The sequence below is a fragment of the Ptychodera flava genome, chromosome 6 (genome assembly GCF_041260155.1).
Source record: "Ptychodera flava strain L36383 chromosome 6, AS_Pfla_20210202, whole genome shotgun sequence".
Classification (NCBI taxonomy): Eukaryota; Metazoa; Hemichordata; class Enteropneusta; family Ptychoderidae; genus Ptychodera; species Ptychodera flava.
Window position 1 is genome coordinate 20,864,678 of NC_091933.1, and position 27,823 is coordinate 20,892,500.

General features: G+C 39.0%; 1 protein-coding gene across 1 annotated transcript; it reads left to right on the top strand.

The window, feature by feature from the left end:
* Positions 1-1,379: 1,379 nt before the first annotated feature.
* On the top strand, positions 1,380-27,603 carry LOC139135124 (uncharacterized). The gene is made up of 14 exons (XM_070702376.1): positions 1,380-1,590; positions 7,621-7,782; positions 8,013-8,071; positions 9,307-9,409; positions 10,022-10,141; positions 11,346-12,057; positions 12,575-12,755; positions 13,707-13,902; positions 14,322-14,708; positions 23,349-23,408; positions 24,007-24,088; positions 24,806-24,852; positions 26,371-26,562; positions 27,035-27,603. Exons 1-14 carry the CDS (start codon positions 1,503-1,505, stop codon positions 27,088-27,090), a joined length of 2,445 nt encoding a protein of 814 aa, XP_070558477.1. The 5' UTR covers positions 1,380-1,502; the 3' UTR covers positions 27,091-27,603.
* Positions 27,604-27,823: the final 220 nt, after the last annotated feature.

Below are 27,823 nucleotides of genomic sequence, written 5' to 3' on the forward strand. Positions count from 1 at the left end.
GAAATACTTTCTGAAGATCTAGATTTAAAAGTGATCATGCATGGATTTTGTATCAAATGAAACGCAGTTCCGTCAGCTGATATGTGTAGTTTGTAATAACATACACAGATCTATTAACCCGACTGTTATGAAAGCCGGTAGCTCACTCAACATTCCAGACACAGGATATTATGTCACTGCTATCTTAATCTGTTCTGACCGTCTGCATGCAAGGATGGAGCCATTTTTGCCTACCAGTCTTTCAGCAGGTATCAAGGACCATTGTCCCCCCCGGGAGGGCCTGTCTTCCGACCAATATATCTTACTTTCCAAATAAAAAAAGTAGACAAAAGTATGACTGAATGAAACGTCTCTGCCCCTTTAGGTGTGCCGCGTCTTGCTTACGATAATGAATGAAGGATAATTCAAAAGAGGCCCACATTCGTTGAAATGCCCTTTTTGATTGCACACAGCACGGTCCAGACTGCGATCATGATCTCACAGACAAACTTGAAGGCTCCCTCTTCCGTCCACTGTTGAGGGCGCACCTCCGCTGGTGAATAGCTGGGAGGCGCCTATCGTCTTGCACAACATCAGTGTTCATAACGCAGTGTGCGAAGATGCTCGTGCACATCCAGAGGTTTTACTGCGATATTCCCTAGTAATTGTCTTCCTTTCACATGACAATTGATGTAAATTTACTGACATGCATGGAAGAAAGCCGGGAGAGTGGTAAATCAACAGCAATAGTGATGCCAAATGAAATCTCTGGGCAAGACTTGAGGATTTGAAACAAGAAGTCTCAGATCCACAGGTGCTACATCGACATCTGCCTTAATCCATCTCACGAATACAGTAGAACGTTACTGGCTACCAGTCTTCATGTATAATTCACTTAACACATCAAATCTCCAGTGCTTCGTCCAGATTCATTTCCTTTTTTCCTGCGTATTTTGCTTCTCCGATCTTTTGAAAGGAAAACAAATATTTTAACGGCAGGCAAATGAACAATAACTTAGAACACAAGTTATAGGCGACACTGTATTCATTTGTTGACGCGATGGCTACATGATATGTAAGGTCTCAGGTCGATGATCTCCATGTGAGAGAATGGAATGTCACTGATTACAGAGAAGCAAATCCTGCAGTATTTGTCCGAATCTCTCCTCCCGAAACTACAACTCTTCACATTTTACCCAAAAGGCTAGAGATAAACTTAAATTTCACATTAAGTTCGTTGGTACCTTGTTGACAATGACGCCACTTGTCGATATGCATCGTCAATTTATATTAGCAGTCACATTATTATGGAAAAAAAGCTTTCCGCGAAATTGAGATCGTCGATTTCTTATTCGAAGGGTGGTTCCCACTGATGTGTGGTGCCAGAGCAGTATCTCTACATTAATAGAGGCCGCGTAATAATTGACTCCACTTTGAATGGTCTAGCCCAGAGCAAAATCAAATCAGTCGACGGAAGCTCGTAAAAAGTCGCCCGGTCGTTCGTACAAGAGCGTTTAGGAGAGATGCCTGCGAACGAAGACAAAATGATTGTGATGAGGTTCGTCTTCTTCAGTGTAATTGCGAGTCACATCGTACCAGCAAAACCCTCAGGTAAGATAATGAACCTGTGATCACATTCTTCAGTATTGTCTAATAACCTTGTTTTATTTTGCCTGGTTATTATCGAGACAGTTATTTTATTTACTTGTACATTTACACGATAGACAATCTGCAAGTAGACACAATGCTCCCGCATGTGATTATAGTTTTACTTGACAAAAATTTAACTCAACGTTAAGTCTCACATGTAATAATGGGCATAACTGATATTTAAAGTTTGCAAAGATCTGGTGCATCAATGCTTAGATTAGCAAATATAAACTAGCTACAATAATTATTTTCCCGATGCAGAAGTGTTTGAATCGTAACCTACAACATTGACTGCAGTATAGTGTCAGTAAATTACGATGATGTTGCAAACACAGGCCTCTTTACGGCAACAGCTACTCGCTACGCGTTGATTTTTGCGTAAGGTTCGTGGAGCAGAAAAAAACAAGCAAACAAACTCTCGCTGGCAATAATGACACGAAGTAGAATGGAAAGTATGAAGAATGGAAGTAGAATGGAAACTAGAATGTGTTCTTTTTAGCCGAATGTTCTGACAGGATTTCCAGAAACCATCGGTTGTCGTTTTTATTTTAAAAGGCGTTTTTGCCTGAGGCTTTTTAACGCTAGTAAATTGTTAATGTGCCTCTATGTTGTAAAGGTTTAAATGATCACTCAAAATAAAGCATATATATCGTTGAAGGTGATATTGACGTTGACGGGGACCAATTTGGTGTTCATTTCGGTCATCAGAAGAACAACACATATGTGCAAACTCAAAATATACTACAATCCAACCAATGACAAGTTTGTTTTTTATAATATCTTCATAAACATAAAGCACAAACAAAAACTCAACTGTAAACAGCAACGCGGGGAGTATGGGTGTAACTGTTTCATTGCAAAGGTCATAGCATGAACCCCTAATGTAAGCAATGCGTCGATGACCGTCCGTGACTGATATGTTCTTCAAATTAAAAAATATTGAGACAGGGTCCACGGCAAGGTATCTCCAGGCACTAAGAGCACTTATGCAAAACACTCTCCCAGTGGATATACCTTAATGGTGTGTGAATGCAACCCTCTAAATGTCATTGATGAAAAATTTTAGGACAGCGGTAATAAAGAATAATAAGCTACATTTTGATATGCGAAATTTTAGGTAAAGCTTGAAGGCAGAGTCTACAATTTATGAGGATACCGCATTTGGGTAAATTGCAAGGAAGCATATTGGAAAAAACTTATGTTGTATATCTCTTTACAAGCCTTCTGCGCGACACTCTGTTTACGAGAGCTGATTTCAAGTGAGATTGTGCAAAACGTTTTAGAATTAAAACTACCGAAGTTTCAATGAGGATTAAAGTTTTACACGGAGCATCATGTGGAATCTTAAATCATAGGTTTTATTGTCACATGTAGGCGTAGCCTAGAATACATTAACATTGGCAGAAAATCGAAGTTTCTCAAAGGTTTAAAAAAAATAAATGAAGTGTATTTATAAAGCGTTGTTTACGCGTTGTTTTTACTAAGCGTTGTTTAGATGATTTTATGGAATCAGCCAGTCTGTCAACTTGGCAAAATGAGCTGCCTCACACTGTAAATTGGAGGAAAATTTGGCGATTGGCGCTCAAAGTAATAAATGAAAATAAATTAAGAGCTCTTCACTTTAACTTTTCACATAGAACTTGTACAAACAACGAATGGAACAAATGCTTGATTACGCACGATGTGCCATATTGTGATGTTAGAGACACTGTCAAACATCGGTATTTTGACTGTATTGTTGCCTGAAAAGTGGCAGAACGCATGCGCATTTATGAATGCTTTTGTATCAAGGAAATATTGTTTTTACTTGGGTGGATCATCGTATAAATTTTTCTGACACGCGTTTCGTGTTTTTACATGTACTTTCAAATTTTCCCCTATATTCTTTGTTTTTCGTAGTCAGCCATTTCAACTTGATCTGAATCATTGTGAACTCCGCGAAGTTTAATGCCGTGAAGGCCAAGTTAATTTCAATTACCTCGCCAATAAAACCATAAGATACATCCATGAAATTCGTTGCTGAAAGATCGAGAAAGCGCATAAAGTCAGAAAAGGACTATGGGCCAGTCAAAAATTTAACTGTCTACATGTCTTTGCCGTAGGAATGCAGTGAACGCTTTGACTGAAAAATTCCGTAAACCCGTTGATCAAAACCACTATTAGATTGTTATCTATCTATATATTTTATGGAAGAAATCTTCATACAAAACGAAATATTGGACTCGCTATTTTTCAAGCAAGTTGCCAGACCATTTCTCAATTAATTTAGAGTGACGTCAGAAACTCACTATTACTCTCTGGTCGATGAGTGGTATTAAAGTCACACAACTCCGCTTCCACTATCACGACGTGTCACGATAGATCCGGATGTTTGTCATTACAACTATTGACGTCAAGCATACCGATTCCCAGATTTGCAATTATTGCAGATTTGATTAAATGTAAACCGTGCATCAGCCGTTCGAAGTATTATTATTTTGTGAACTTTCATTATGAGTCCATCAATCTTATGGAAGTAGAAAGAGAGTTCTATTCAAGTGATATACATACAATGTAATTGCATGTAACAGGCTGATTTAAGGTATTGTCCCGTGTTTCTAATTTGTTAAAGAAATTATCTCGGCCGCCCGCCGTCTGATGTTATGATTGACTTGAAATTGTTGAAAATTCACCTGGCATTGTAAAAGTTATCGGTGCGCTCAGGGTTGGCCGAGACTGGCAGCCACCATGGAAACACACTGCATAGCAGGAGTTATATACACTGTATAATCAATCATGATTTATGTGTTACAGTAATTTTTGAATGTATGGTCAAACTGGTACATCGTCGTAAACCTACAGGCCTCTTTACGGCAACAGCTACTCGCTTTACCGCACTGCACTCCGTTTGCCTACAACACGATTGGAACTAATTTGGGATAATTGGATGGTGAAGTAATGTCGATTTAATCTACAAATGTAATCTCATCTGCTTTTCTTTTTACATTACACACTTGTTTTATGAGTAATTTGTAATATTGGAACATTCAGCTGTACGGCACCTAACACTTTTGAGAAATTTGAAAAATATGAAAATCCAATTATCCCAAATTAGTTCCAATCGTGTTCTACTGGGCCCGCAGAGAAGAAAAAACACTCTTGCTTGAGAGAATGGATGTGATTGATACCTTTATTCTGACGTGTGGGTGTGGTTGTGTACTTTGAAATAGCTTTACATGATCATTGTCAGTCTCGGACAAGCTGGAAGTCGTTGACTTCCAGCTTGTTCCACCTGTACTTGTAGCCATTTCATGTATAAACTTACAGAAATTTCGAGTACATTTTTAAAACATTCCTGCCGCGTGAACGGCAAGCTGCGGCAATTTCGGTAGTAATACCACTCTACCACTCGAATTTATATCCGTTATTCCTTGCAGGGCTACATGACAACGGGCCATCTTGTTTTCGATTTTATGTTCAGAAACAAAATATGACGACATTTACTGCGTTAAAGCAATGCTGTGTAGCCAGACTTCAAAGGGCATTAGACGCACAAGTCTTGTTGCCGTAGCAACCCCATGCTAGGTCGCTGGGAGTAACTATTTTATATTACACCTCCATGCACAGTAACTATGTTGATTTATAGTTAACAATCCGAGGTGTATTATGGTCATTATCTTGATATGCATACTGGAAAAAAATTAATGTGATAAATAGTACAAGTTGCATTTATCTATGGCGACTCTATCATTAGATTGAGTATCCTTCATAGAATGTGCTGCTCAAGGGGGAAGCTCGTTACAGTAAGTTCAGCCACTTTTGTTACTTTCCTGTTCTCCCGCAATCACTAAATAAATCCAGGCTTGAATAATTTGCATCCGCCTGCGTCGGCATACCGACATTTACAAAAAATACAAAATACTATAACGAGAAGGTAACTGCTAAACAAAGCAGAGAAATTAAAACCTATGTTACTATCGCTCATTGCGTCACAAACTGCCAGGCTCAGCGATCGTGACGTCACTCGTTTTGTATGTGTGTTTCCCGCTTTACCGAAGTCAGAAATTTTCAGTCCGCGGATTCGTCTTTTCATGCTTCAAGTTGTCTGTAACTCTGATTCCGTTGTTCGAAGTGGCGACATATTGAAAATCAACTTCCGAACAACATGTATGTAAGAGGACGTATTTTTTCAAAGTCCGTGTCGTAAATCATCCAATGTCACAAACGCTATATAACTATAAAACCACATTAAATAGACTCCTTTTTACATTTCGTCTGATTTTTGAACAACGCGGCATTGACATTCATTTTCTGAAATTACACAACTTTAATATACCAACCATATTTTCGTACTTCGGATGATTTTTTGTAAACAAAACAGGAAGTAATAATGCCACAAAACAGTCAGTGGGCGTCGGCAGGACCTGGGATCGATTCTGAACGATGTCTAACATCAGAGAAAGCGAGAAATAAGATCACGTCGTGAAACGAACAAAGCAAACATTAATCACAAGTCTTGTCTCCTTGCATTAAATTCTTCTCGGAGTTCATCTTGTTAAGCCGTGCTCCCGAGGAGAAAAAACTCCCAATTATCGTGCTTTGCTGGGATTACTTAACCTTAATTCTGCCGCCATTCATCAAAATTGAAGCTCATATTGCAAGATATTGGCTTTTTCAGGGTGCGCAATACGTGAGTAACGCGCTGTAAGCATAATTTATGTGCTGAAATTAATCCCCCATCGATCACGCGCCAGACGCATTTGAAAGTTGGTAGCGCCAACAGCGATCGCCGGGGTCCCTACTCACAAGACTGTGCCGAGCTTTGTGAACAAAAAGGAAACACATGACCCGCCTTTGTGTGTCAATTCATTTGAACTCATACGTCTCACTATGTTGTAATGTGATTGCGCTGGGTTTTAATATTTTATTTGTTTCTTTTAACGATTCGTGGAACTGTTGACTTTCGCCTCCCGATAAGCCAGGTGCGGGTAATTTCCAACTCTGTCTATAATTACGCAGCAGAACAAATATCTAGGATATTGCTTCCTCTGTGGTGCTGTAAACTTTGATTAAATTTGATTAAATTTTCTGTTTTCTCATACAGTAGCCTGGATACGGATACGTTCATAATGATTTGTTTAACTGCGAGATGATTTTTTTTCGATCCGCGAATGTATATCTGATCTCGAAGTCTGTGCATGTGGTGTTCCTGACTGCCCTCCATCGCCATGTTGTTGTTCTCCAAGCCCTTTCACAGAACTGTGTGCATGCTGTATAGTCATATGCATGCACACGTCCGGGGGTGGGGTACTTTCATATTTCAGATTTTCATACAGGAGTATGCCGCACAAGTTGAAAACATCATACCCATGTATATTCTAAAAGCATGACCCATTGCTAGGGATCTGCTTAACAAATTTTGGAGAATTTTCACCTTTATATAGTTGCATGTGACGGTTTCCCTACATTATGGTACATTTGCTTTGTCATAGACCCTGGCTTAGGGGGTTTTTTTAGATGAAAAATCGACAAGGATTTTTCCGTGACAAAGTGTCTAATACCCGTACATCTTTCTACGAGAGAGAGAGAGAGAGAGAGAGAGAGAGAGAAGAGAGGAGAGAGAGAGAGAGAGAGAGAGAGAGAGAGAGAGAGAGAGAGGGAGAGAGGAGAGAGAGAGAGAGATGATCAAAAAGCTCCGGAAACAGATAACAGAGACCGGCTGGGGTGGAGACAGCGGGGATAAGAAAAAATAAATGGGAGAACTCAAAATAGATAAAAAGCTGAGCAAAAGTTTCCGAAATATGTCGATTTTCATCATCATAATTTGCAAGGGAGAGCTCAGAAGATATTATAAACACAAATACACTTCTACAGTGTCTGTTCGCAAAATTTGAACTATAATATTTTGTCTCGTTATCGTATTTTCCCTGAAAAATGCAGTATTGACAAAATAAACCACCTCAACTGCAATATGTTGTGTATTTGTTCATCTATTTACAAATATGATCTCAGTTATTTACAGCGATGCTGTTGTTAGACCTACCGGAACTGGACCCTACCAAGCAGGAGACACAATTGACTTTGACTTTGAGGTCACTATGAACTTCACTGAAACGATCTATGAACTGATGGTCAAATTTGCCGAGACGCCTACAGTCTTCGCTCAAACTTCAGGTGTGTTGAGGGGTCTTCCGTCTTGTAAAGTTCCTAATAGAATAAACTTTTGTAGAATCACATTGTTTGGACACAGTATCGTAAAAAAAATTATTTAATTTAACTTGAGTGTGAAAGGCTAAGAAATGCAGTGACCCAGTCGCTAGCTCTTGTATTTTGCAGTTTCATATATACTAGGGTATTTCATTAATCATAATTATAATAACTTATGTTATGTTCTTTTTTAACAGTTTTCATCTTTGACAGCCTCATACTACAAACTGAATGGAAACAGGATTACATAGGTCCGGTAAGCAAACCAGATTTTTGAACTTCTCGACATTTTCCTTGTACAACTTATTCGGACCTAATCATAGACAATGAAAGGGCACGGTTTCCCAGGAGTCTGTCTAGTACGCTCGGGGACCCCACCCCCACCCTGCCGCTTTTTATTGGACTTCTTCTACTATCTACTGTACAGTGACGCATCGCTGTGTTTTGGGTTTACGATTGTGAATTTTACAATACTCCACCAGGCAACGTCGGCTGCAGAGCTCTGAAGAGCTCAATTTAAAGGGAGGGGGCTGGATACCACACTGTCAGGCACTCGGAGTGTCCGATATGGTATACGCTGTAAAAAAGGAAGGTATGACACTTTTGTTGCTCTCCGGACCGCGAACCACAAACAGCATGGCGTCTATACGCTAGAGGGTCTACGTCGAGCAGCTCAAATCCTGTTTTATGTCCCTTTTACTTCACACCGAACGCTCCAAGCGCCAGTGTACGATATCATGCAAAAATCAAACTACGTCAGGCTACCTGGGAAACGGTAGAATCAATGATCAGATACAGAGCAGATAATTCGAAATAAAATAATAAACCTGAAGGAACTGAAACTTGTCCTCGGATGTAAAAATTCTAGATATAAAATAAGTATTTTTTGCTGATATCATGTATCAAATATATATATATATATATATATATATATATATATATATATATATATATATATATATATATATATAAATAACACAAAATTACTTCAAGTACAAAGTATTGATATCTGTTACTTACGTTTCATGCATCATACAATCAGCTTCTTCTCTCTGATGATTGCAGGATGCATGAAACTTAAGTAACAGATATTACTTTGTACTTGAAGTAATTTTGTGTTATATTTATAACGCTCTACTTTATTACCAAGCACTGTAATATCCCACGAGGATACACACACACACACACACACACACACACACACACACACACACACACACACACACATATATATATATATATATATATATATATAAAATATTCATGTTGAATTCTGAATGAAGAACAGGCTGGGAGAGATACATTTGTCCAGTATTTGAATAAAATGATCATGTAACGTTTATGAAACAGTCTTTCACACTGATCAAAGCATCGTAGAAAAAACCAGTCAGTTCTTGTTGGTCTTAAATACTTCAAGTATGTCGGCCCAACGGGCATCTAACGAGAAAGACGGCCTTACATGTATATGTCGTTCGTTAACGTTACAATTAGGAAACCGCTGGATTGGGCTCGAACCTTTGGTCCACGCTTATAAGGAGGAGCAGTCAAAGTGAAGACTGTCGTATCGTCGGCAATGTTGTCACTGAAATTCGAGGTAAGAGGACATCACTTTAGGCGACCGAGCACTAACGAAGCTTGAGAAAAAAGACAGACCTAACCGGTCAAGGACGGCGGAAATGCGATACGTTGTTCGGTAAAATTCGGTAAATTCTCGATAGGAATCGAATTCACAACGTCACCTAGCGAAGGCATCGCATAGCGGAGTCAAAACCCCTTGGCTAAACGTGTTTTTGCTGATTTTTTTATAGTTCTGTATCGGTTTCGATTTATTTTAACTAAATGCAAATAATTTGCTAATCACCTTTGACGGATGTGAGAAAATATTGGGAAGGCGTTCGACACTGATTTTAACATCTGACTTATACACATGCACTAGCCTACCATATATTTTACGCCATTAATACTCCTTAAGTCCTTGAGACGTTTAACATGCCGTATGAAAGATGGGCAAAAGCGGGGCTGTTCCGGACATTTCAAAGTATTCGTAACGTCTTTTACTCAGAATAAAAGGTATCGAGGATTTGCATTCGGTCATAGGACTAGACCAACTGACCGGAGGGACAGGTTTTTGGTCTGTTATAATATGAAGTTAAAAGCATGATCTGCTTTACCACATCATACATGTTAAATGTTGTCAATTCGACAGGCGAATTATGCGAAGACACCTGCTACGCCAAGGAAAATGGCAACTGTGACGATGGTGGACCAGGCGCCACGACGTTCAATTGTAACTATGGAAATGACTGCACAGATTGCGGAAAAAGATGTAAGTTACAGTAAAGCCCGCTGAGGGCGACCGTCAGTATAGTCAACATTCCGTGTGCGACAATTGAGTTTCATTTGATTACAGGAGCGTTTAAAATCTTCTTGTACCTCCGTAGTTAATGATCCCTCTACGTATACCAACTCAAACACCGTAAGCTATTGCAAGACCAAATTTTGATATTTTGATTTGTCAACAGTTTTTTTCCCTTTGAACTACAGTATTAACTGTAACTTCGGACAACTTCTTTCACTATTGTGTTCCATGAAACAACTACCAGTTTCTTGGTCTTCATACAGCATTTAAAAAAAAGAATATCAATTATTTTGTTTTGATTAAATCTGCATAAACACATATACTTAGTTAATATTGACAAGTTGAGCTGAGCAGTGGCTATTTCCATACGCTAACGGAAGACGACCTAGAAGCTATTGCTGGCACAAGCAACAATATTCCGAGGATGTCAGAAAGTTACAGCTACTGAGCCTTCAATGATACTGATAGGAGCAGTATTTGATTGGAGATAACTGTCTGTATATGACATATACAATAAACTTAAATCTTGAATTAATTTCAGCTGTCAACGGCTACACAAACACTTTGTATTGACAACAACATCATAGGAAGAGCTTTCCGCAAAACTCTGCCATTCTCCCAAACCCATCTAGTATATTACTGTGTACCCTGTGTCTCTGAAGCTTCGTGCATTCGTTCTGATGCAAAGTCCACCGATTTCATCATCATCATCATCATCATCATCATAATCTTTACCAGAATACATCTCCATGTCTGATAGGTCGACGTCATTAATTTGTACGGATTCGATACGATTTCAATCTTTTCTTTCTCTTCTTTCGTAAGTTCACAGTTTGTACCTGCTTTACATTTGTCTCGCGTTACTAGTATTGGCCATACTAACTTAACGCTCACCTGGCCGTAGACTGGAGAACTGTGATGCACTGGCTATACATGTGAAAACCACCAATAAACGTTTCAGTTTCTCTACCACAGGCAGTTTGTCAATGATTGCTTACAGAGCCAGATTTCGACCGGTTTTGTATTGACAGAGAAAGGAAATATTGTACATGTAATATTTAAAATCGAGTAACGGTTTTGTTATACCGCTGATAAAAAATACTTCCATGCATTTGATTCGTTAGAAGCACTCGCTGATTGTATGTGTCAACATAAATATAACATGTTACAGATACAGTGGGCCCTGGTCAGCAACTGCTGCTGGAAATGGCGATTCGGACAAAAAGCGGTTTGGGTGAGCCATTTGTTACGCAAGCTTCCTACCTATCGCCACCAATAGCTGTCGCTTCGATTTCATTCGATATGTCCGCCACTCACCCTATTACCGCCGGCGGAGCAGCATATATGCACATCGGCGAAACACAAACTCTGAACTTCGCCATAGCATTTCCAAGGGTGTCAGCCCAGCCATGGACGATGGAAATAGACGCCCCGATCGTGAACGGTGCCGCAGTGGCTTCGATAGCAGACATCTCAATCGCTGCCATCGGCCAGAATGTTCCTTGTCCTCTGGACACCGCCGCAGCAGATCTTATTGCTTGCAATAGCGCGCTTTCAACCGCGGTGAACTACACCATGACGACACCAGGGCGGGAAATCAACCGTGCTGCCATCAACTTCCCCGAGTACTTCACGATTACCGGAGGCAACGTCGACGACGACAACAACAGGATCACTTTCCAGATTCGGCTCACATTGGAAGACCACAGCGCCCTCATCAACGGTTCTGACTTCACATTCGAAGCAGGAGTTCTCCTCGAAAACGGTTCTTTTGTCCTGGTTTCTCAAGTCTCGCTGTTTGCTCTGGCGGACCCTGATCGAACACCAAATGTCCATTTCAACGCAAGCCTTATGAATGCTTCAGACGTCACATATACAAGAGGGTAAGTTTCAAGTTCAAATAGCTGCAACTTTTAGAGTATTTTCCAGCAAAAATGACGCTTTCTTTTTTCCTTCTCTTAAATGTCTGTCAAGTTTCACCACTAGGTTTGATTTATCCTCGCGATTTTATTTCAAAGTCACACATTTATGAGTGAGCTAAAATGATGTCGACAGTAATTGTACAGGAAAGTTATTCATAGACATGTGGCCTAGGACATGAAGTTTTGTCACTTTAAGAATATGTTTCCATGCATGATCCTGCACAACACTCGGAACAGTTTTATTGATCCAGTTCGTGCCAGTCGAGTGACAAACTTCAAAGAATATCTACAACATCGTTTGGCTTTTGTCCATTTACACACGGCCGTTAGTGTGTTTCGAATTGCCCTCGCTCATTATAAGGCAACACTATCCTGCCGAGAACAAAACTATGATTGATGATGATAAACGTAACAGGGAAATTTTCGTGGTTCAAAAACATTGTAACAGCAGTCAAATCGCCTCTCTTTTCCAACACAGGGACCAGATAAGTGTGATGCTCACGATGGAACACCAAGAGGGGTCAGGCGCTTATGCACATGACGTCATCATCAACATCATGACACCCATTAGCGTGGTCTACGAGAGTTTTACGTGGAATAGTGACACAATGCAAGCCGAGCCCTTCGCCGAGCAAGTGAATAATATGACGAGAATCCGGGTAAGACGATGGGCGGTAAATATTATAGCCTGAACGATATTGCAGCCGTTACACAATGGTCATACCCCTACCATATCACAGTACAAATTCTCGCATTGTTCGTTAAGTTTGTTACACTGTGTTCGTAACATCAGTACAGCTTAGCGTAACCTATTGAAAAGATCAGTTCTCCCGGTAAGACGTTCGGTATCGTTCCACACTACCCATCTCCCTCGTTATATTCCTGTCAATCAGTCAATCAATCAATACATCAATCAATCAATAAATCAATCAGTCAATACATCAATCAATCAAAGTTTATATAGCGCCAAAATTCAAAACAGTGTTTTGCTCTCTGACGCATTATGGTTTTATCAGTGTGCTCTGGTGAGGAGATGGGTTTTAATTTTTCGTTTGAAAGTTTCTAAGTTGGTTGAATTTCTGATGTCAAGTGGGAGTAAGTTACAAACTTTAGGGACAGCATGGGAAAATTCACGTCCTCCATGCATTTATAGGTTGTAGCTTGCAAAAGTTTCTTACTTAAAAACCTGAGTGGACGAGCAGACCATTCATACATGCAGGTGTCTGGTTGTGGCTGGCCTTGAAAGTTAGCAGCAGAATTTTGTAGTCAATCCTGAAGCGAATGGGTAGCCAGTGCAACTTGATGAGAAAATTTCCTAGTGGATGTTATTATTCGAGGAACGGTATTCTGAGCTCGTTGCAGTAGACGTGGAATATTATCAGGGAGTCCATAAAAAAATAATTTACAGTAGTCAAGTTTGGCGGATAATGTTGAATGCATTAAAGTTTGAAGGGTGTCTCTATGATGGTACCGTCGAATGGATCCAATTCGGCGAAAATGACTACAGATTGATTCACAAGTGATTTACTTGTGAAATTTGTCTGTATTTCTTATACGAATTAAGTCACCAAAATGTCTTTCCCAACATCTATTGCATCTTCCCATACCAGGTGGACACAGTGAAGTTTTCGGAAGAGATGAACGTCATCGTGACCTTTGACATCGATCCGAACGAAGTGTTGGGTTCAGGAACTCACGTCTTTGTTGGAGTTTTCGAAGTGATTTACAAAGGAACGCGAAACTCTGCAGCCTATACGTCCATGCATAATGACATGAAGGCGGTCACGTTTACGTACACGACACCAGGTAAAGGAAGGTGACACCTTGTTTCTCTTTAATTGGCGCCTTATTGTGACACCTTATACAGTGTCTGTGAATGCTCATCAAACCATCATTTTACTTCACTGAAGACAGCTATGGATTTCAATGACCTTACGTTTTTCATTGATTGCCTTATTGACGTGTTTCACCTTCTATACTAGACACGTCAAATTTCAATCTTAAGTGACTTGAATTTTGGATCGATATTTGGCACGGTGTGCAGTATTCCTGTTACAAGGAACAATGATTTATCAGCAATCATGATAAAGTATTGATTTTTATGCCATGATTATGAATTTGTTCGCGGGTATTGCTATTTGCTCGGTCATTGTTTGTGTGCCATTGAACACGAAATTACATTAACAACAGTGACGAGAGACTTTCCTCATTTTCAAACTGTTCAGCCTGCAACACCGGTCAATCTCGTTATGGAAGTAGTTGCTATCTGTCGTCTGATTCAACTACTGCGACTTGGCAAGAGTCAGCAGACGCGTGCGCAGACAAAGGGGGCCACCTCGTCATAATCGATGGACCCGATGAAAACGAGCACGTGAACTTGATGGCGACGCAACTTGCCGGTGAGATATGGATTGGAGCCTCCGAGTGGACTGACAGTTCAGGGAACAGGGTGTATCGTTGGCTTGACGATACCTACCTACAGTACAACCGTTGGGCACCTGGCGAACCGAAGGCCGGCAGTGGTGACGGATGGAAGTGCGCCCTCTTGGACAACGGTGGTTGGACCTCTGGTGACTGCGCTGCGAGCCATCACTATATCTGTGAAATACCAGGTGAATCACATAATCGAAAAGTTGTGAACGTCATATATAGGCAAACAACGAGCTCATATTGTTTAGAGCATATGGCTGGTGGCTGGAAAGGCTATTTTTGCACCAATTCTTTTCTCAGAGTCAATGTCAAGTTTCGAGTGTCAGAATCAAGATATTTTAAATTAGTTCAAATTTCAGGATAACTCCCTTAATAATTTCTCCAGAGAATATAAAAATTGTATATTTGCAGCCATGATTTTGAAATATGACACCAGTGATATTGAAATTTAATTTTTCATATTTTTTTACATATTTGAATTTAATAATAATTGGATAGTACTTAATATTACCAAATTAATTATAAATATGTTGACACTTTTAATTGTAAGATGTATACGGCAGGATTTGTAAATAAAATTTGTTTTTATGATTTCACATGGGTTACATATCAAAAAAATATTTAAAAATTCTTTCAAATTTCAAAATGTGATTTTTCCATTACTTCAAATACAGGAAAAATTGTACCATAGTCATCTTGTCTGTAACCTTGTTAAAGAGGCACTCCCACTTGGTAACATTTTTAAAACACTTTTTTTTAATGCCAACGGTCGATATTTGACGTGGCGACTCCGCGCGGATCGCGAGATATCGATAAAAACATGTCATTTCCCGAGCGTATTTTTCACATCCCGAAGTTTTACGATCGTTTCTGGTTATGACCGAAATCCCCCGAAAGTGTGTGTTGTGCTGATTGACGATATTCTAAGGAGTCCAAAAACGTTCGATTGACGCAATTAATTTACCTCCTACTGTGATGACTTTATATACATCATTATCAATGCCTTTACCTCTGGTAATTCTTTTTTAAAAACTTCTCCTTAGTTTTTGTTGTTTTCATTATTCTCAATCAGTTGTATTAAATTTCTAAACCATACCACATAGATATCAGTTTTTACGTGTAAAATATTAGTTGCCTCTGATGACAACATTTTGTCGTCTGCCACACAATTACGCGTGGTTCGATACATAGCGGCGGTGTAACCTCCACAAATGTAATAATCTCCACAAATGTAATATCAACCACAATTGTAATACCAGATATGAACTGAAAATGCTCACGTGTTTCATACAGTTATGTGTAAATTTGAACCTTTGCCACATGTTTGCAACTTCATTGAAAGTATTATGATCAACATAATGAACAATAATCACCGCTGATTAATTCTCAAAGGTCATGAAGTATACAAATATGTAATTAGCTGAAATAAAAATATTAAAGTTCTTTGACTGCTGTCATTTATATAGCAAGTGTAATTACCGTTGGCCAAGTCCTTCAAGCCATATATGCTGAGCTGTGAAAGCTCATTAGATATGCAAATTGTAAATTAGCTGACATGAAAATGTGAAATGACTTTCGATATTGTTTTAACCAGGTATAATCATCAATGTTGTCATGTTTTGCCAACTTTGATCAAGTAAATCCCAATATATATCCCTAATAAGCAAAGTTCATTAAATATGTAAATTAGGAATTGACTTAAGTAAAATGCTTAATGATTGTCAATAATGTTGTATCATGGTATCTGCAATATATGTAGCAAGTTTTGTCAACTTTGGTCAAGTCAATTCAGATATATATCTCTAATTAGGAAAGTTCATTAAACATGCAAATTAGGAATTTGCTGAAGAGAAAATGATTAATGACTTTCAATAATATTGTATTACAGTGTCTGAAATGTACATAGCAAGTTACATCGATTTTGATCAAGTCAATTCAGATGAATATCCCTAAGTATGAAAATTCATTTAATATGCAAATTAGGAATTGGCTGAAGTAAAAATAGCGTCAATGACACTGTAGCTCCCATCCTGGACTATTTAGTGTTTGTTCTCTGGTCAGATATTTGAACATGTGTGAAAGGGATAAAGTGCATGAAGTGAAAATACTTAAATGAAATGTACTGGAGACAGTGAAATATGTTTAATGTAATTATTCAGAATATAAAATGGAAAAATACAGAATTAGATATATCGAATACTGTGATACAACCATTAACTCAACAAGTCATTTACAATGACATAGTCCCCACTTGTAATAGGAGTACTAGTCTTGATGGGGCAGGAAAATGTGGTCATTAAGAAGTATCATTGGAGTGTATATGTTGAGATCTATGGGCACATAGGTCTATGTCGTTGTTCCCAATTTGAAACACATGAGGCATGTCTAAGTTACGGTTCTAAATCGGGAAAAAAAGATCAGACCTCTAGCAGTATTGGGCAGCCAAGAAATACATATGCGCATTATAAATGAGGTACAAGATGTGACATCTTAAGGTCTAATATCCTATCAAAATTGGAGGGTCTAGAACTTGTGGTTACTGAAATATGCATATATATGTATAATCAAGGTCAATTGTAACCATAAATGTAACAAGGCAGTATTGCTGAAGGCAATGAGTACTTGGGCCGAGATAGAGTAATTTTGAGGACAATATATACTACTATTCAAATATGGTCTTGAATTTCCTCCTGTCAATTAGGCATTTGATTAACTGGTTATTAAACGAAGCAATGGCATGACAACGGCAAAATATGTCTAGCAACTTTGTGGAGTTTGAGGCAGGGGTTCTTTATTTATAGTGAAATTGCTTAAACTCCTTAAATATTCAAATTACAGCAAATTTCTTTTGTTCTCGATGGTAGATGTCTAATATTTAGATGGGCATATTTAGATTCCTACCCTATAGTTATCCCTATATACCCAAAATCGGACATCCAGCTCTATTGGCTTGCTCAGAATTAGATATGCGCATAATTAATGAGGTACAATATGTGGTGTCATAAGGTGTCCCATCATACCAAATATGAAGGGTGTAGCACTTGTGGTTACTGAGTTGTAGACAAATATATATATTTGAGGTCAAAGGTCATTGAGGTCACGTCACATTTTGTCAAAATAATTGTATTGCTAAGTTATTCCTATATACCAAAAATCAGACCTCTAGCTCTATTGGCTCGCTCAAAATTAGATATGCGCATAATTAATAAGGTACAATATGTGGTGTCGTTAGGTGTCTTATCATACCAAATATGAAGGATGTAGCACTTGTGGTTACTGAGTTATGGACAAATATATATATTTGAGGTCAAAGGTCATTGAGGTCACGTCACATTTTGTCATAATAATTGTATTGCTAAGTTATTCCTATATACCAAAAATCAGACCTCTAGCTCTATTGGCTCGCTCAAAATAAGATATGCGCATAATTAATGAGGTTCAATATATGGTGTCATAAGGTGTCCTATCATACCAAATATGAAGGGTGTAGCACTTGTGGTTACTGAGTTGTGGACAAATATGTATATTTGATGTCAAAGGTCATTGAGGTCACGTGACGTTTTGTCAAACAAATTATATTGTTAACTTATCCCTATATACCAAAAATCAGACCTCTAGATCTATTGGCTCGCTCAAGATAAGATATGCGCATAATTAATGAGGTACAATATGTGGCGTCATAGGTGTCCTATCATACCAAATATGAAAGGTTTAGCACTTGTGGTTACTGAGTTATGGACAATAATGTATATTTGAGGTCAAAGGTCACCAAGGTCACATGGTATTTTGTCAAAATGTCTGAGATATCTGCGTGAACCGATGGACTCACTGATGGACTCACGGACGGATATGACCCAATCTATAAGCCCCCTGGACTTTATCCGTGGGGACAAAAAACTGTGTCACTGCATCCTTTAGGCAATATGAATACGATGAGAAACTAAATTTTTAATTTTTCTTGGCCTTATACATGAAAGTCTATGGAGAACTGCCATATACATGGGAGTCTATGGAGGTGTAAACTAAAAAGTCCTCTAACACGGCCAAATCGATCGCATTGTGAAACAAATCGACGTGCATCTGTATGGGGTTGGGTACTATTCTTGTGCAAAGTTTGAAAGAAATTGACCAGGGCATGTCTGAGATATCTGCATGAACGGACGGACGGACGGACTGACACGACCAAACCTTTTAACTCCCCCAGGACTTCGTCTGTGGGCACTAAAACAACGCGACAGTTATTACAGCTACACCGGCGGTAGGTTCATATCCAGAGCCCCGTACGGTCTGCCGCCGTCGCTTGAAAACAATCTCATAAACCTGGCCATATGGGCAACTGTGTATGAGCAGCTGGATACTTGACTTCCCGGAGAAGGCGAGCTGTCACGTTCAAGCTCAGGATTATTTGTCGATCAAATTTCAGTAAATTTACCTTACCTAGATGAAATTTTGTCTATATGCTGAAATTTCGCCGAAGTTTGACAAAAATTGCATCGATTTTTCAGGTTCATATCCGACATTTTTGAGTTTTGAGTGCAGACAGAAATAAGTTTTGAGGCAACATGGCTGCGACCCCATGTTGACCCCTAGCCCTGCGTACGATGCTATGTGCTACAGCTAACACACAGCATCGTACGCAGGGCTAGCGAGAGAGTTGCCGACATCGACGGTTATTTACGAGAAGTGAATAAAAGACTGTCATTTTTGGAAGCGATCGAGTAGCTGAGGTAGGCTGGGATACAACTTGGGCCCAAGAACGCTGAATTTCGGCAGTAATTTGGCTTTTTACGTCAAGTCCCAAAATGTATTTGAAGTCACCGACCCTACGTGCGCGTACGGGTCTTTGCAGGGCTGTGGTGAGCGGGGCGATTTATAGCTGTAGCGGAACACACAGCATCGTACGCAGAGCTAGTTGACCCCAAGTGAAAATGTGTTCGCGATCAAATCTTCCTATATTTTTTTCAGAATTTTCGACAAAATCATTGCTTCTTACATCTTTTGTAAAATATAAAATATTAAAATAAAAATGCGATGTGCCATGTCTCCAGATTTCTAAAATATCGTTCGTTGACCGTTCGACGGAATACTCATTTCGCAAACTTGTGACGCAGTTGAAATTCAATACTGACCGCCAAATAATCTTAATGAGACGAGATCATTCTAGACATCCTCCAAATTATCCAACCATTCGCGTTAGAGTTCAGCTCGCTTAGAGGATCATAACATTCTTCGGCCTTCGTTTAGATCGACCCTAATCTCTCCCATTGAGGAAATAAATACATAAGCTACCTTGACAAAACTTCGTGCACACTACAAATCTGTCTTGACGTCATCATCTCCTTACATGGTAATCGGCATACCGTATTTTTTAGCAAAGGAGACACAGAATACGTCGGAGTATTCAGTTTCAAAACGTATTACATCGTGTGATGTTGTCAAAAAAAGGTAATGTTACTGCAGTGGTATAAATTACAAAACACAAAAGTTCAAATCAGTTTATTTTGGACTGGCTTTACCCAACATTTCATATTGTTTCTTATGCCAGATTTGACCACGTGCTTACTTGCGACCCCTTTACATGCAAATTTTGTGTCAAATGGTGTGTTCTCCTGGAAAAACAAACGTACGATTTCTATATGAAGGAGGCGAAATTTGCCCTCAAAACTCGAAAGCACCCCTTATGGGGTGTACCTAGCTATTTTGAACGAGCTTCTCGAATCTGCAGCTCTGTTTCGAAATGATGGTCTGGTTTTCTCAGCTCAAGGATAAGTGTTCTCCATCGCTGTGGGCATTACTATTCTCAACTGGGGGTACAGTTTCCAGTCGTAATGTTTTTCATTGTGTCCGGGATATAAAACCTTTCCTTTTCACAATTTTACTTCGATTAACACTAGTCCACATCTTGTCAGCGATTAAACATGTTTCAAGTTTAAATGTTAAATTCTGGTCTCGAGCCCTCTTGTTCGACCAAACTGAAATTACCCCTCCCACTTTGGCTCGTCCAGTGGGTGTAGCAAGGGTCGTGCCATCGCCTAGGAAACGGAGGGTGCATTAATTGTTGCATTTCGATGCACATTTTGATTATATTCAGAAGATTTTGTGGCAAAAACTCAGATAGATAAGCATTTATATTCACATCTCACTTATTCATGACTGGCTGAGAGCAGCACTTCCATTCAGTTAACATCATTACGCCATTTATTATGCCAAGAAAGATGAAGCCAAGACATTTGCCCTCCCTGGTCTCAGCCAGGAATGGTTATACCTTACAGAGTTTTTTCCCACGGAATGAAAACAAATGTACTTGGGCTGAGGCCCAAGTACAATAAAAAAATCACCCATAAATGTAATACTTGTCAACCATAAATGTAATAAATCTATTTTGTCGTCGCAATTGAGGAATTAGCCCTTAAATATTGATCTATGTAATAAGGAAAGCAACTCCACACATTATTCATTTCTTAATTGTTTGCGTTTAGTGTGTTTTGCATATTTGAAAGTGTATTTTACGTTTCCCTGTTTTGTGTACAGAACTGATTGGCCATGGCTAGACACAGCTGTAATCTGAACTTCAGTGCAGACTCCACTCCAGAGTGGGGAAGACTGTATAACACTACGATCCTTTAACGCCGTTTTTTCGAAAAATGCCGCACTTTCACAATCAATCGCCTCAAATTCGTCTTCAGTGGATAAATTGTGTGGAATAATCGATAGATTTTCTGTATTCCTATGTTGTCCCACTTGAAGTTTTTTCCTTAACTGGGGATGCCAGGATGTCTAATTTTGTTCTACTGTGTTCAAGGTACTGTTCGTATTGTTTTTTACTAGATTGAAATATATGTTCTCGTCAACATGTTTTGTGTCGTAAGTTTCTGTTATAAGGTTTTATATTTCTCTGTTATTTGTTCTGAGTCATCTGTCATAAACTTTGTGTGGTATCACTGGTTGATGAGTTATTTTGACGCTTCCTTATTACGGTATGTAATTACCAGTGTCTAGAACTGCTGTTCCACTTCCATTATCTAACGGTTTGATCAGTACCTCGCCGTTTTCTGATAGTGTTCTCAAAGTATTCTATTCTGTGTTTCGGAAAGGAAACCTAGTTTCAGGAAAGTATGCAACAACATTACACTAGTCTTATTAAAGTTATTATTTACTCAGGGCATTGATAAACAAATGATCATATATGCAAGTTCAAGTTTATTACATTTATGGTTGAGTTTTATTACATTTATGGTTAATTTGTTTATTACATTTGTGGTTGCGGGTTGTTACATTAATGGTTGACTATTTTATTACATTTGTGGTTGATTTTATTACAATTGTGGTTGATATTACATTTGTGGAGATTATTACATTTGTGGAGGTTACAGCCGTCGCGTGTGGTATGCGCGCATACCACGCGGCGGCCACTATGCATACTATGTATCAACTGCAACTATCTGTGCTAGTCACCTATGCGAATTCTGGTGGAATCAGCAAACTTTGTTTTTCGGGGTTTTTTTGCCGAGTCAGTAGGACTCGGTTTTCTCCCATGGTACATGGCCGCTCACCGACGCGAGTGGTACTGCTGTGCCGCACAGCAGCGTCAGCGTAGACTCGTACTCCATAGCTTAGTTGACAATGGCCCCTGTGCCGAACGTTCGATGTTCGGAAGCTGAATTTAGGTGGGCCACCGGAATTCAAACTTTTACTTTTTGAAGGCATGTTTTTATCGATATCTCGCGATCCGCGCGCAGTCGCCACGTCAAATATCGACCGTTGGCATTAAAAAAATGTGCTTTAAAAATGTTACCAAGTGGGAGTGCCACTTTAATAGGCTGTAAAAATTCCATGTTCATATCTCTTTTCAAAGGTTGGATTAAATTGGCATAAAATTATGTAGGAAAACTATTACTCTGTCAAAAATGTTGAAAACAAGCCATATTTGCACCCCTCTTTGAAGTCACAGAGCAGTCTTTTAGGTAATCTCACTTTTGACACTCTTTGACACTCAAAAGATCTAAAAATGCATTTACAAAAGCATTCACCACTCTGAATGCAAGCACCGCCTTGTCAAACTTTCCTGAAAAACAGCAAATAATGACTTTCCCTTTTCAAACATTTATTAAAAGTTAGGGGACCTCTACCATAGTTAATACACTAAGGACTCCCCAACTTCTCCTGATTTGGTCAGTTTTCAGAAGTTTCAACAGGCTATAACTCTTCAATGCCTTTGACCCCAAACGTTCTAGTTTTTTATTCCACAGAGAATGTTGACTACTTTTATATTTTAATAGTTTTATTGAAGTTTATAACTGACGCTCTAGCCTTTCCAACCACCTTAAAATCTTGATTTTCGCATAACATTCAGACTATGATTGATGACATTTTCACAGTAAGTCCTCATATGAACTTGCAATTTTCCACAGGGTGATTAACTTTTTCACAAATTAACGAAAGCACGTTTCTGAAGTTGAAGTGGCCAGTATGCAAAACATAACATTAACCGATACGCATAAGTTCACGACATGAGGCTAAAACAAAAGATGAGGCCAAATAAAAAAATATTACAATGTTTCCGGTATCATGCCTCCGAAACTTAGGGTAGGTTGGGGAACTTTTTTACTTTTGTTTTTGATGGCCGAGACTCATAATATACAGTAAATTTTAGAGGATTTAAAGTCTAGAAATTGTCAAAAATTTACGGATTCGTGGGAATCTCTTGGGTAGGTCGGGTTACCGGAAACATATTTTTTGTTTGGCATCATCTCCTAACACCCGTCATGGAAATACATTTTATCAACACTCTTTTATAATATTCTCACTTTATTTTGACGCAGATTCAGAGACGATCATTCCAAGGAACACTCCTCAGCGTCAACAGAATGAACCTGTCAGTGGTAAGTATGTGAACGTCCTATTCATGAAATGTTTTACAAACAACCTTTGAACCATGGCTCTCGATCTATCAAACTCTTTGTTTTTCTGAATGTCTACCAATCTGTAAAAGTTGCATTCAAATGCATACATGTGTGTAATTGTATGTACTTTGAGTAGGCACAAATGTATGTGTGTACGTATGCCTGGATTGATGGACGGATGGATTGATGGATGGGTATTTTATCGATACTTCAATAGTCGTCATCCGATAGCAGAGGATATATAGTGTAAAGAAAATGGATACTAGTGACAGAAGTGCGTGTTTGTGAACAACCATTTTTTTAATCAAATGGTACAATGACACTTCAATGGTCTTCATCACACAAAGCAGGGTAACTGTGTGTGGAATCTTTTTCTCTAATATAATGGGGTTGGTTAATAATATATAGCTTAATTAAAAAGATCGAAACAAAGCAGTTGTTTCTAGCAAATGCCTGCTGTTTGTGCTTTCAAATACACGTTTACATCACATACTCAATATACATATTTCAATCACCGTCAGCACGCCAGAGATGACATTGGTTGCTTTTGTTCACTGTTTTATTATTTGCAAAGCAGACTATCAGCCGAGACTCTACATGTCAAGTGGCGGCATTCAAGGGGAACCATGGTTCATCGTTTGTGATAACATCATCCCGGGGTAAGGTGATGTCTGAAGTTTGAGAACGGAAGTTATAGCGAATGACATGATGGCGATTACGAAAATCAACTCAGAAAAGAAAATGAGATGAGCTAAGTAAACGCGATGACGAGTGTGAGAGTATCGGGGGAGGGGGGCACGCTTTCATCTATTGTGACGAAGCCTTATGAGACCATTATAATTCTTTTTTACCATTGAATACAGCCCGTAACTATTGAGATACACCGTCGCCGATCATAGCAGCTGAATTTAGTCTCTCCGATTCACATGATTCTTTATATTCATCTCCAAGCTTTTATGTGGGTCTTCCGTCTTGCATTTTGTTGACTGTATGGTCGACCATTAACCCCCAAAAAGTTTATATACGTTTCCGACCGATATTACATTAGTATAGTCAGAACGTGAACTATGCAGTACTCAAAACAATGGGACGAACTTTGTAACTCGCTCTGCCATTGATTATCCGCAGACGACATTCAAATAGAGAATGGTAATCAGATACTGGGAGGTGGAGGGTGTAATTAAAATTTCGAGGATGTGGGGGATGGAAGACCCCGACAATATGTCAAGGATCGGAACACTGGGAAAAACACGTTCTCATTCTTGCGATCTTCTTCCATGATTTAATTGTACATCCCTTAAGTACTTCAGAGACATCAATACTTTTTTCTTCTTGTTTATGAATATGAGTATCTCGTTTCTCGTTTACACATATAGCGCTCACGGCATGTGTTCCAAAGTACCAACCAACAATAGCATGCAAGGTACGTATCATGCAAATAGTATGCTTTAGAACTTCAACAACGCCAGAACTTCAACAGCTTTCCCGCTTTCAGTCTATTGATTTTACAATAAGTGACTGTGCATCGTAAATAATACGTCATCATGAATTATATTAATGTTTAATGCATACCATGCTTTCCACGAAGTATCATGCTCCCGTTTAGCGGTAGTGTATCGAACTATTCGTAGGTGTCGCTGTTCTAGATAAATTATAAAAAATTCTAAACAATGTGATATATTTGGTACACTCAATGCCAAAAACAGAGGACAACCGAACTCGCTGGCATCGCCTTATCCTGTCTCTGTGAAATCGCCACCAGTGCTTTGAGTGTGATGCTCATCCGAATAATTGTATAATTTATGTAGACGACTGTGGCTCATCTAACAGCTATGGCACTTACAAATATTTTGTGAAAAATAACAAGAATAATTTTCAACTCTGGGAAAGTTCTCTTTGAACTAAGTTGTACAGAGAGAACTTTTCGAATATGTTGAAATGTTATGGTCGAGAAACAGATCATGGTCCGTGTTAAAAGAAAATTATACTACAAGCTATTACTAGGTACTTCATTCTTCATCTCTTCATGAAGGTAAAAAGTTTAGTGATCTCACTGTAATAACCCACACTCGATGTCATGGTGACATTGCAACACAGATACTACAGTACAATAGGTTCGTAGACATTTAGAGGACATGTACTAGTATGTAATATGTTGGACTTGAGAACCAAAACTCAAACCAAAAAGCTCATGGCAACCATTAGGCCCCACTTTCAGTAAGTTTATTAACCCTTCCATCGACATAGTATGGCCTAAACCCATTCTTATCGTAGTGAGTGTGGACCTGTTTACAGGGAAGTGGGGTGAACAAGTTAAGGAACAATATCACTTTAAGTTTGAAAGTTTTTTACATTTTCATGGTATACTCCAAAAGAATATTCAACTGCCCAGCATTCATTTTGTAAAGACCACCTGGATATGTAATATACATTATTATTGTCGGGAAGTAGATTCAAGTCATCAATCTCAATGAAGCTATATGAAGCCTACAGAGAGTTTCAACAAGCTGCACACTGGGCACATTTCCAAACGCTCAACATTTCATCCCATTTTCCTCTGTACAAGTTGAACGCTACAATAATAAACGGATTGTCTTTGATTCAAACCGTGGTGAAGAATGGGTTAAGGGAGTAGGCCATGAAAACACATCACCGAAAAAAAACCTTAAAACATTCACAGTTTCAGGTAACCCTTTGAATCCAACACCTCATCAGCAACTGTGTATGTTCTTTATACATTAAAATGTGAATAACTCCATTGAAAACAATATTTATATCTCTCCGCTGGCATATTTGCTCGGCATGGACTGTCATAATGAATTTGGGTATGATTCGAAAATTTTCTGGCCACTTATGTTGCGTTTCCAGAAAATACGAAAAACGTTAACAATTATTTGTTGTCTGGCCTCATACCTTTCCTCATTTTGATGCACTGTTTCAGCTCTTGGCCCTCGGGTGTCAAACGTCATAGGCTGGAACTCGTACTCTATGGAATATTATGGGATTGCCAGAGACTCGTCGTCCTACGTCGTCAGTGGAAATCATGGCAGAACGTGGTACAGTGTTTCTGAAGAGTTCTGGAACGAGGCTATGTTACAAGAGTCATCTTATAGCGAAACTGCTATTCCCCTTGGTGAGTTAAAGCGCGCTTGAATAACAGGCTGGCAACCTAGTCAGTTGATATTTGTTGACATATATTAGAAAATCTGCTCACGAAACAGCATACTGTAGACATGATAGTTTATCGACAAACTTTCTTGACATTCTGTAAATTTATCAAAGTCAGTACGCACTGCCGATAATGCTAGTGTGTGTTTCATGAATTGACCAGCTTTGCGTCTCCATAATCTCACTGAATTTTAAGTTGTCGCTGTGAAAAAAGGCTTTCTCATACGTAGTCGTGTATATATAAGGGAAAGCAAAAGATTCAAATTGTAGCGAATTAAATGCTGTATGTTTGTAATGTATGTCTGTCTGTCTGTATGTATGTATGTATGTATGTATGTATGTATGTATGTATGTATGTATGTATGTATGTATGTATGTATGTATGTATGTATGTATGTATGTATCCAAATGTAACTTTAACATATCTTCTTTCACAGATGATCTAGCAAACATACCTTCTGAGAAGACGGTGTGGCTCTGTTCTACTTGTTAAGCATCGTCCTTGAACTGCCACTCTTCTGTCAACTGACTTCCTCTATCTCTTCCTGGAAGTTGTAATCGATGTTCTTTTAACGCACTTCCTTCGACTCGACATCATTTATATAAAGCCTTAAGCGCATTAGCATAGATGTGTACTGGCAACATAGAGGACTTATTATCACGTGTTATCGAGGCCTTTATGACTCTTCAGCTATACCTTTTTAGGAAGTGGCAAACGAAACTTAGAGATGTTCTAACATCGAACTGTTTGTACACAATGAACTTCTGTGATTTTTGGTCGCAAGTCGATTGTGGGTAGACAGCTCACAGTGTCCTAGATACGAGATACAACACTTTTTTTAGACTGCATGTCCTTTGGCGTCTTTCTCTGAGTTCGGTCGATACGACTCAGTTCCGTGTGCGGTATAGAAGTGCGTGTTTGCACATTGTTTACAGAAATCACTTTCTCTCCTTTGTATTCTCGATGCTTGTGCGCTATCATTATTAAACACATCCATTAGAGGCAGCTCTGTGTTTACGCATATGGCGCGTTGCTTGTTATTTTTCGGGATGACAGCAACCTCTGAACGTGAGACTTGTGACCCTCGCTGTTAGCGCTGGAAAGTGTGACAAAATTTCCGTCTTCGCACATATAGAAAAGCGACGAAAATGGGACAAGTAAAAATACTCGACAGTAAACGATTCGCCCGTTGCTTCTTGTAAACGATTCTCCCATCGTTTCGATG

Bases quoted from the DNA above. Each gene is read 5' to 3' on its own strand.
- LOC139135124 (XM_070702376.1), top strand. From the start codon at position 1,503: ATGCCTGCGAACGAAGACAAAATGATTGTGATGAGGTTCGTCTTCTTC. The intron at 7,783-8,012 runs GTGTGTTGAGGG...CTTTTTTAACAG, and splicing joins AGTCTTCGCTCAAACTTCAG to TTTTCATCTTTGACAGCCTC. The intron at 12,756-13,706 runs GTAAGACGATGG...TTCCCATACCAG, and splicing joins ATAATATGACGAGAATCCGG to GTGGACACAGTGAAGTTTTC.